The sequence below is a fragment of the Amblyomma mixtum genome, chromosome 3 (genome assembly GCF_055824585.1).
Source record: "Amblyomma mixtum isolate Tamu chromosome 3, ASM5582458v1, whole genome shotgun sequence".
Lineage (NCBI taxonomy): Eukaryota > Metazoa > Arthropoda > Arachnida > Ixodida > Ixodidae > Amblyomma > Amblyomma mixtum.
Window position 1 is genome coordinate 156,708,656 of NC_143014.1, and position 11,391 is coordinate 156,720,046.

Genomic DNA, 11,391 nt, shown 5'->3' on the forward strand with positions numbered 1-11,391 from the left:
GTCCGGCAAGGGGAAGAGCAGTGGAGAGGGAGTGCGGTGGCCAGGGTGTGAGCGAAAGCAAAAAGGCCGTTTTGAGAATAAATGATGACCACTTTTTTCCTTGTGTGATAGATCGAAGAGGTAAATTAGAGAAATTGGATGTCCCACTATGGTTCTTCCGGACAAGATGTGCCACTGGGACTAAGGGACAATGCAGATGGCATGCAATGTATGGAAGATTGAATGGCAAGCTGAATGTAAGGAAGATTGCAGATGGCATGCAAAAATATGGAAACGACGAATGTAGGTATTACTCAAGAGGCAGCACTTCAGAAATGCGCATGGTACCATCAAGAGCAGGAAAGCCTCCAACGCGTTAACGCACACATTTCGCACACAGTAAATGCTGCTTCGTGTTTCATGCTGCCTGTCCATAACCACCCACTCCTTTGATTGTGCAAGCCGCACGGCCCCAAAGCTGTCTAAAAGTTGGGTTCTAGCAGCTCATGAGTCTGGTGGTGAAGCTCGCTGTAGTTATTTTGAGGTACCGACCGAAAAAAAAATGTGTTATATTCCCACCTTTGTTCCTTATATAATGCGAGATGTGATCTGATACTAATGAACTGAGAAAGGAACTTGCACTATGTTTGTGTAAATGCAGTACAATCCATTCGTCCTCGGTTGAGATGGAATATCTTCGCCAAGTGAATTGAAGCAGCGAGCTGGCTCAGGCACATGTTTGTCTCTCTTGTGCAGATGCTGTGATGACAGTATGGTGTTCAGGTGTTTGCAGAAAGCAGTTTGAAGCCACTTTTTTTTCAGTGCTGCACAGCTGGGTTCACAGAGGCTGTTGCCCAGTCTGAACAATGTACCAGTTCCCCATGGTTGGCAGCACTGCTAAAAATGTGACTGCATAGTACTAAGCTAAATTTGTTTTAGGGCATAAAACCCGCAACTAAGTAAGAGGACGATATTTGACCTAAGTGCAATATTTTGTATGCTCACAGTCCGTGTACAGATTGTCTCATGGACATCCCTGATACATCGCAGTCACGCATTGACTTTCAATACTGTTTGTGATAAAGTAAACGTAGAGACAGCAGCTAGCTGCACCACAGCTGTAGTACCACTTGGTACACAGCTGTATGTTATTAATTTGGATTTCAAGGGACAGGAAGAAACAACCAAATTATCGAGTGGGTCCCTAGAAATTGCCGTAAAAAACCATCTGCATCATAGTAAATTTATTCAGGGAAAAACTGGGCAGTGGTTGTCTGCATTTGAAATGAAAACTGCACAGCAATGACTATTTTTCATGGTTCGGTGAAATACTTTCCTGTGTGCTGCACTTTGTTGAAAATGTTAAAGTAAAACAGTTCTGAAATAGTATTAGTGGCTTCTGCTGCCTCCTTCACTTGACACGGTAGCTGTGCAGCCACCTCACAAGCAGCGGCTGCAGTGCATGAGCAGAGGCTTCACTTGACAAACGGCAAACAGCGTGTGAGAAAAGTGGAGTTTTGGTTCTCTCCAGAGCAGACAAACTATGCAGATGGAAGTGAGGGAAATGCATTTGCCAGAATGGCAGCATGCTTCCTGAAGAAAAAAAAAAACAGTGACCCGCCACTCAGCGTTAAAAGCGGCATGCAGCTGGGCTTAGCTGGGTGGCTGATGCACGGCTGATAGCAGTTGTTGCCATGGGCTTGCGTCAAAACTGAGAAAACGAAAGTATGCAGCAGAACTACTTTGTCCTAGTGACAGCGGCCCTTTGATCATCGTCATGCGTGCCATTTGCGTGTACTATCGCACACGACATGAGTTTCAATGCACAAGGAGTAGGAGCTGAGTTCTCGAAGCAATGCGAGTCTAGAAATGCTGGAATTGATGCAGTTAGCCGTCATTGCAAGGATTAAAGTACACTGAATATCTTTACAAGTTAGGTGACGTGTGTGAAGTTATATTTGTTTACTGTAAAGCGGAAGCCTGAGCTGGTTCAGTTCAGCCATGTTGCAAATCATATTGAGCACAATAATATGTTAGGGGTGCACGAGCAACATGCAGTTCAGCTTCATGAGGGATGTTGGGGATGACTGCTTACCATGTCATTTGTACATCTCAGCATCACCCCCATTTGGAAACCTGTCTGAATTAGCTGGTGTAAACCAAGGAGCACCCGAATTATGTGTCTGATGCCATAGACCTACATGGCATTTGACTGGGTCTGCACCGGCAGTTTGAACTATCTGGGTATCGTTAATATACGGTTTTAGTGTAGTTTTAAAGTGCTAATGTTTGACTTTGTTGCCTTTGGTGCAGGAAAGCCACGATCTTATTCACAGAGATGTGAAGCCGTCCAACGTGCTGCTTGACCGGCAAGGTCGTGTTCGGCTCTGTGATTTTGGCATTAGTGGTCGTCTTGTGGACTCCAAGGCGCGGACACGCTCGGCTGGCTGTGCGGCATACATGGCTGTGAGTGTCCTAATAAGCTTCACAAACCGACCCTGTAATATAGCACTGAGCTAGTACCCACATGGTTTCTTGTTTAGAGTTCGGCCAAGAGTAGGAAACCCTGATTAGTTTCGGTTTCAACTACTTCAGCGCACCTGGTGACTGTTCCGCCGTGGTGGCTCAGTGGTCACGGCGCTCGGCTGCTGACCCGAAAGAAGCAGGTTCGATCCCGTCTGCGGCGGCCGAATTTTGATGGAGAGAGGCCCATGTACTGTATGATGTCAGTGCATGTTAAAGAACCCCAGTTGGTCGAAATTTCCGGACCCCATCACTATGGCGTCCCTCATAGCCTGAGCCGCTTTGGGATGTTAAACCCCCATAAACCTAAAACTGCAAGGGAGATAAAAAATTTTTCCAAAACGAAATTCAAACTTAAAGGGAGCCTCTTAAATTGTGGGGCTGAAATTCTCCGCAAGTCGGTACATTGCGCCGCGTGGTTTCGAATTTGTACCATTATTGGACGCTGTCCGCCGCACAAACTTGAACAGTAGTCACAGTTCATGTAACTCATCTTATACCGCGTGTTTCGTCCTTATTGTGGGAAGAGGCAGCTGCGACGCGCGTGGGAGGCGGTACGGCTTTACGGAGACTGGGAGCACGGAAGAGAATGGTGATGCATTTCAAAGCGAGGTCAACCTACCTGCGCTAAATGTACTGTAACTCAGACTTTTCAGTCGTAAAACAGTCAACAATTGGTAATTCGATGACAGACAAGATGCCTGTCATTATGCGCAAGCCACCACACAGTGCCGTACGCTGGTTACGATGCCGATTTTGGCTCTAGTCACTAGGCCTAATTACGAAGGCCAACAACGACAGAGTGCTTGCTTTGGCCGTTTGTCGGTTCTTCTCATTTTGCTATCTTCACCAAGCTTCTCGTTCTGGGCCCTTCGTACTGCGGGCGCAGCCACAGGTTAGCTTTAGCGTCTAGACTTCAACCCAACCCGTGCATTTGTCGCTGACATGCCTGAAGGCAGCACAACCATCGTAAGCTGAGGCCGTGAAAGTGGTCTCTGCCCGTCATCTGTGTATACGACATGCGGTGAGATTTAGTCATGAGGAGCTTCAGAATGTGCACAAAACAACTGACCCCTTCTTCTGGCATACTGGTTATAAGTTGAAAATGAAAACTGGTTTTTGAGGAAAGGAAATGGCGCAGTAATTGTCTCACATCTCGATGGGCACCCGAGCTGTGCCGTAAGGGAAAGGAGGAAGGCAGGAGTGAAAGAAGTAAAAGAAAGAGGTGCCATCATGGAGGGCTCTAGAGACCACCTGGGGATCTTTAATGTACACTGACATCGCACAGCGCTAGGGCTCCTTTTCCGTTTCGCCTCCGTCAAAATGTGCATGTCGAGGACGGGTTCGATCCCGGGAACTCCAGCTCAGTAGCCGAGTGCCCTAACCGCTGAGCCATCATGGCTGATTGGTTATGAGTAAATTTTTTTTTTTGTGTGAAATTTGATTTTTTGGACTGCCCGCTTTTTCAGCCGTTTTCACACTCCCTATAATCTGTTTCATGCGTCAGATACAACAATGTAATAGGTACGGAAATAGTTCGCATGAAAACATAAAAGGAGACGTGTTACTCTGCGCTTGTTTTCTGGCCTTGTGGTCTATGGCACTAGGAAGTGACAGCGTGTTGTCAGCAATGAGAGCGCATTTAATCCAGCTCATGACAAATTTATGTAATAAGCCTGCAGGCAAAGCATTTATTATTTTTCACACCCCAAGAGGAACAGACTACTTTTGATCACGGATGTAGGCAACGCAAACAAGATAACTGGCTTTGACACCATTGCACTTGATGTATGAAACGGAGCACAGAGAATTAGAAAAATCTGTTGTCGACTGTTATATACTTATCTGCACTAGAGATTAAATGGCTTCTTTTGAGTGCACGTGTAACAAACAAATGCCTTTTTTTTTTGCTATGCATTGAACAGTTGCATTTATTGGCCATTATTTAATAAGTCTCCATGTTACCAGGCTTCTATTTTATCATTATTCTGTTTTGGTTTCATATTTTCCCAGGGACTTCATTTCCTTTGAACTTAACACATTCGCTGCATTGTGGGTTGCTGGTGGGTCTTGCTATTTATTCGTGCGCCGCCGCGGTGGCTCAGCGGTTATGGTGCTCGGCTGCTGACCCAAAAGACGCAGGTTCGATCCCGGCCGCAGCGGCTAGAATTTCTTTGGGGGAGAAATTCTAGAGGTCCGTGTACTGTGCACTGTCAGTGCACGTTAAAGAACCCCTGGTGGTCGAAATTTCCGGAGCCCTCCGCTACGGCGTCTCTCATTGCCTTAGTCGCTTTGGGACGTTAAACCCCATAAACCAAACCAAACCAAACCATTTATTCGTGCAATGCGGACATGAATGCCGGCTTACACAATGAAGCCATAAATAAGACAGATTTTGTTGTGAGATCCTCCTTGGGCCTCACAATAAAGTATGGCACATAGCTTCTTCATATGACTCAGTATTCGTGGCCGCAGAGCATGAATAAATGATGTAACCCACCAGTGATTCGGGGCGCAGTGAACATGTTAGGTTTTGTCTGTTATGTGAGTTTTCTATTTTTCCTTGTTGCCTTTTGGCAGTATTTCATTGTTTGGTGTAGCTGTGATAACTGTATTTCACTGCATCTTCACCATTGCTAGTTGTAAGAATAATAGTGTGCAGTATTAGAAGCAGTCTCCTTGCTTCTCAGTATAAAGGATCTTCTTTTTTTTCTCTCCCAGCCTGAACGAATTGATCCGCCAGATCCAACAAAGCCTGACTATGACATTCGAGCTGATGTGTGGAGTCTCGGCATTTCTATGGTGAGCTTGACATGAAGTCTTGAATAGCATTCAAGAACATCAGTTGACACATATCTGCAGTTTGTGTAAAATTGTTTTCCGATTGTGCACTGTAGGTGGAGCTTGCGACTGGCCAATTTCCTTACCAGGACTGCAAGACAGACTTTGAAGTCCTAAGTAGAGTCCTTCAGGATGAACCACCTTCCCTGCCCGATGACGGCACTTTCTCCCCGGAGTTCTGCTCCTTTGTTAAACAGTGGTGAGTGGGCAGAGTGTGGAACCACTGCATTTTTCAATTCTTACACGTATTATGCATTACACAAATTTGCTGTTGCCAGTTTCACTCAGTCTGCTGGCACCCTTTTTGTCTTCTTTTCAGCCTCACAAAAGACTACAACAAGAGGCCAAAGTACAAGAAACTACTGGTGAGGATTTAGTTGGCTGTGATGATGTGTAAGGTTCACTTCTAACCAGTCATATACACATTACAGAAAAGAAGCAGCTGACAATTACTTAGTCTGAAATGTAACTGCAGTGGTCAGTTACAGCTGCCAAAAAGTAACTGAACAATCGCAAAAAAGTACCGCATTGAGTAAAACGTTGTTGATGTGTTTTAAGAAAATTGTGAGAAAAAACATATAATCCGGGGAAAAGTATGATCCAAACCACCTAATTTTGAAAAATGTCACTGTTTAATGAGGTACAAAGATAAAAATGTCGATTAGCATTTCTTGGCGCAAGATATGAACAGTTACTCTTCTAGTGCTTGCAGAATTCAGTCTGTGTGCTGTCTTTAGCGCGGAAGGAACTTTGCAACGCATGCTGTCTGGCGACGGCAATGGCGAAGATAACCAAAATCTGTTTGTCAGTTTCGATTGCTTCACCCTTTTGTACCTAAGTACTGTGAGAAGCCACCGCAGCGGCTGACTGTCACAGCGTTTCTTCTTTTTTTTTCTTTTTTTTCGCTTTTTATGCTGCGTTCCCCAGACCCAGCCGGCTCGAATGTAAATGAACTTCAGCATTTCTCCACATGTTGCGACCCCACAAAAACGGCTCTTTCGAGTGCTAGCACACAGTTTTTACTTTTGTAGCTGTTGTTGTTGTTGTTGTTGTTGGTGGTGGTGGTGGTGGTGGTGGTGGTGGTGGTGGTGGTGGTGGTGGTGGTGGTGGTGGTGGTGGTGGTGGTGGTGCTTCGCCTCTTTGCACATGGCCACTGCAGAGAAGTCACCACACGGGTGACTGCCGCTGCATTTCAGCTCTTTCCTTAAAAATTTTCCAACTACAGTGGAGCCTGGATTACACGTCCTCCTTTATGTTGCAACACGCATTTTTTGTCTTTTAGTGCAGCCTCAGAAAATCCTTCAAATACATAATGCAATGTACGGATGGGTGTGCATCCAATGAGCAGCACAAATTAACTGCCCGGAGTCAAACAGGTTGCTAGATCAGTTTACTGGCAAATGCCTCATGATTCTAAGTTAAAGTAGTGTAGACACCTAACTTTTGCGTGCATGTTTTCTTCTTTGTAATGATGCATAAGGCATTATTATACAAGGATTACCCCATGGTATTCTTTTACGAGCACTAAATAATCTATAATCAAATTTATTTCTCGTGCTGTTCTGGTTTCAACGGCCGAATGATGACTAGAAAGAGTGGTTATAAGTCACTTGAGGCATGAAAGAACTGCAGTATAATGGCTGCTTCTATATTCATTGCCATTCCGGCTCTTGAGGAAGGCTGGCTTCCGCGCTATGGTGAATTAAAACGATGAAGCAGCAATAATATCGCAGTTTTTCTATGTCTCACGTGACATATAACCACACTGTGACGCAACAACCGTCTTCTGGTTGTTGAAACCGAAACAGCATGACAGAAAAATTCCATTATAAGTTATTCAACCATAGTAAGCGAATACCACAAGGTGATGCATGCGTAGTAGTGTCTTCCACATCACTGTAGGGGAAAAAACTTGCCACCAAAATTAGGTGTTTATCCTCCTTTAAGATCCTCCAAAGATCCGGTGCTCAACTGATGGTAGTTAATATTGCCTTGGCCGATGCTGCAGAGCTGTGCTCCACGCATGTGACCCGCAGCCATCAGTGTGAGGTGGCCTTTGCCTGGCCTGCTTGTCCGCACACTTCACTGTCAAAGGCCTTGCTAAAATCACTTACACATTCATTTTAATGTGAGAGTTTTGTTACGGTAAACTGGTAACAAGGTTACTTTATAAGATAAAAGGTGACTGGATTCAAAGCGCTTTTGCTGTGGCTTCGATGCTAAGCACGCGAATGGTGCGTTACTGTGGTGCTGAGCCTGGTGGGTGGCACTTCACTGCTAGGAAATGCACTGCTAGCTTGGGTGCACTTCATTACATTCTTTGCGCAGCATAACATTTTGTCCTTTCCGGTGTGAACGCTGAGTGCTCAAGATAAATCGGCAGCGCTGAGGCATTGTGTGTGTGGTCATGGTTCTAGGTGAAATCCAGTGTGCTGGACGATGCATCCATAGTCATACCAAGTGTTGCAGGTAGTTATCGTTAGTTAGCTCCCAGCAGAACGTACCATGCAGGCAAAATTATGCATCCATGAAACAATTACTGGCTGCCAAGTTGGGGGTGTGGCCTTTATATGGGGGCAGCCCTTACACTAGTATATACAGCATTGCTTTTTTGAATAATGGGCAACTGCCATTTACGCCACGGATATGGCAGAAGTGATGACGTTGCATATCTAATTGTGCTGCCACAAAGAGATTTTTTTTTTTTTTGATCGCCTTGAGGCTGTCCATTTCACTTGTGGTCCAGCTATGTAATTTTATTTTGATCTGCAAGCCTTGCAGATATGTAATGTGCACACATTCTAGAGCTGTGAATCTGTGTTTTTTTTAAATGGTTACCCGATAAGCCATATTTTCGTGTTGTTGCAGGAGCATCCTTTCATCAAGAGGTACGAGAGGAAAGAGGTTGATGTGGCTGCCTGGCTAGCCAGCGTAATGGACAGCTCCCAGGATGGCCAGTGAGAGGAATGTGGTGGCTGATGCAACCCTCATGGAAGTAGCCAGCAGATGCCAAATCAAGCGCTTGGTTCGGCTTCCAACGCCCAGCGGCTTTGCCTCCACATGTCACTGTGTTGTTTGTGCACGCGAGCAGGCAGGGCAACACAGAGCTAGAGCATGGAGCCTTGTTCCAGACAAGCAACAAGGGTGGTTGGCAAGCCCACGTGTCGTAGAAGCCCAGTCATCGGGCTGCACCATGGAGGAAGGTATACAGGTGGCAACATGTCTGAGCAGTGCGAGAGCTTGTGATGCTACATTGTCATATTGCCTGCCAGATGCCAGCAATGAGGCATAGCGATGTGCTTGCAGTGTAATGCAATACATATGTGCCAGCTTTTAATAAGTCTTCATGGCTACATGGCACAGTACATCATGTGATGCTTTGAGGAAATGTTAGCTGGCATGAAGACAAAGAGAACTGAGAAGAACGATTAAAATTTGGGTTTAATTACCTGCTCTTGCATTAATGAGATGTATTGTTGAATGCTTGCTTGCTTGCTTGTGTACCTTACTCCATGGATAAGGGGCTTTATTACCATAAGCCCTGCGTGGCTTGGAAGAGCAGCATGGCTGCGTTCATCTGCTCCTGTGCCATGGCGATATTACTGAGTACCTTGCTTTTCCTTCTTTTCTGTGTCCTGTCCTGCTTTGAGGCTCGGAAAAGATGGGTGGCCACTAAGAACTGCACTCAGGGTTGAAGACCAGAAATAAGTTCACTGTGCAGCAGCAGCGATTATAAGACCTCTTTGGGTGCTACTTGGGCTTTGCATGCCATTGAGAGTCTGGCAAAGAGCCTTATGTTCACATGGTGGGTTTTTGTTGCTTCAGCAGAGGGGAAGACAGCAGTGCTGGAAGGCAAGAGAGGCTTTTTTCGGTAGCAGACAATGAAATTTCGTGGTATCATTTGACAAGTCAAAGGTGGTCTATATTTTAATTGGGCAAATAACTTTTTATGGTCTTTCATAATAAATAATTGCTGCACAAACTCTACTAGATAACATTGCTGTTATGAATGAGAGCTGGCAATGTGGTTCTTATAATTTGACATTGGCTTGGTGAGCCGCACCTAGTTTTAACGCAGTAGCACGATGGGCTCCCGTTCTGCAGAAAATCCAGTGGCGGCAGTGTTGTGAGAAAAATCGCCGGAGAAGCAACCTAGGTGGGCCACCTAAGCCACGTTACCTTGTGGAATCGTAACAACCTGCCCACTGGAATATGAGCCAACTGACTGCCGTGGCAGGTAGCAGTTCAATTAATGATTGGTTGCGAGAGGTTGCTGCTCGGTAAGCACAATCTTGGTTGCACAAGCCCCACTGGTGGCAGCAGCTGCCATCGCAAGGCATTGGCGCGTTGCTTAACCGCTGCACCACTGCGCCAGGAGTCATATGAGGACTCCCAGTGATCTATGAATGTTAAGTAGAGAATGACCAATTTCGCTTGTATGGGCATTAACCCATTAACGCTATCACGTCATGCCCTTAAGGTGGAGTTTGGGTGTCCCCTTCAGTTTTTTTTATTCATGCTCTTGTTTGCAGCTTCTACAAATTTTTAACACTGCTATATTTTAATACACTGTAGTGGGCCTTCTTGCAGTGTCTGCAGTGCATTAATTTTTTATGCTTGCTAGGATTAGATGCAGGTTGTTGCTGCACGGGGGAAAGGTTCTTTATATTCTGCATTAGGAATTTGTTTCCATGCATTTATTCCTTGTAAATGCTTCTGAAAGCAACCTGGTGCATGGCACAGTTTACTTCGAGGAACTTCTTATTAATGCCAGGCATTAATTGGAAAGTGCCACATATTACAAAACTTTTGCAGTATTCACTGAAAAGTGGATTGTTTGTACAGAGTGAAACTCCTGTCACTTTGTTTGCTTACCAGTCCATTCATAGGAGCCAGGCCATTTCTTGTCATGATGCTGTTTCTGATTCAAATGTTAGGGCTGCAGCTTCTAGAACACGGTGGTGATCATGCGCCGATCGAGCATTGAGTCCCGCTTTGGTCAGTGCGCAGTCACCGTTCATCGCACACTAAATGTAGACAGTTGATATTCTAGAATGAGGTAAATCACTATCACGAGGCGACATTCGTGATGCATCATGCGGGAAATGCAGCCACAGTTGTGATGTAACAGCCAAGTTTGTGTTTCATGGGTTTAAATGGAAGCCAGAGCGGGACTGGCTCACGGGAACATAACAGCCGAGTGCTAGTGCATGGCTGACAGTCAAATGAATGTTGCTTTTTCACTAAATTATGCTCTGCGTGCCAAATTCGGCTGGGAAACTTCATGCACAGAGCAAAGTACAGTGGAACCTCGATTATACGACGTTCAGGGGACCGCGCGAAACCGTCGTATAATCCGGGTGTCGTATAATCGAAAATCAAAGAATGCGGCCAGTGGCGCTCGGCCTTGCGCGGAAAACTTTTGACCGGCTTCAAGCCCGCGGCAAGTACGCCAATCAGATTAAAAAAGACAAAACCCAGCATTTCTTTGAAACAGATTTGTAAAAAAATCTTTATTACCGTTTCAAAAAAATCGGTAATTTTTTTTTTTTGCACCTTTGCCCAACCTCGGCGCATCAACTTTCTTTCAAGGGCTGCCACGTCCGGCAGTAGGTCGCCAACATCGTCGCGCGCGCAAGCAAAGCGCCGGATGTTGTCGACGCTCTGCAACACGTCCGCGTAAAGGCCGATTCACACGACGGACCGTTCGCCCGCGGCCCGCGCACTACGTGTTCATGCGTCAGCACATTTAGAGGCGCGCTGCTGGCCATGAGAGGCCGCGGCCGGCAGAGCGCCTCTAAATGTGCTGACGCATGAACACGTAGTGCGCGGGCCGTGGGCGAACGGTCCGTCGTGTGAATCGGCCTTAACTAGGAATGGGAGCGCAAACCGCTGCATCGCTGTCCACTTCGGAAGTTTTATCGTGGGGCACAAGCATCCATTACTTCCATTACAAAAAGCGCCGCGGACGCCGCTGTCCTCGCTTGGGCGAGCGCGGCCTCGCCCGCTTATCTGTTTTTTCATCAGCGTCGGCTCCTGCGGACGCAT

General features: G+C 46.0%; 1 protein-coding gene across 1 annotated transcript in view; it reads left to right on the forward strand.

The window, feature by feature from the left end:
- Positions 1–11,017, forward strand: part of LOC149352467 (dual specificity mitogen-activated protein kinase kinase 7-like) — a 31,946-nt gene extending 20,929 nt beyond the window's left edge. Inside the window, exons 6-10 of the mRNA XM_089581644.1 lie at positions 2,293–2,445; positions 5,224–5,304; positions 5,400–5,542; positions 5,663–5,708; positions 8,212–11,017. Coding sequence (XP_089437770.1) covers positions 2,293–2,445; positions 5,224–5,304; positions 5,400–5,542; positions 5,663–5,708; positions 8,212–8,304 — 516 coding nt within the window. The 3' untranslated portion in view covers positions 8,305–11,017. The remainder of the gene's footprint in view (positions 1–2,292; positions 2,446–5,223; positions 5,305–5,399; positions 5,543–5,662; positions 5,709–8,211) is intronic.
- Positions 11,018–11,391: the final 374 nt, after the last annotated feature.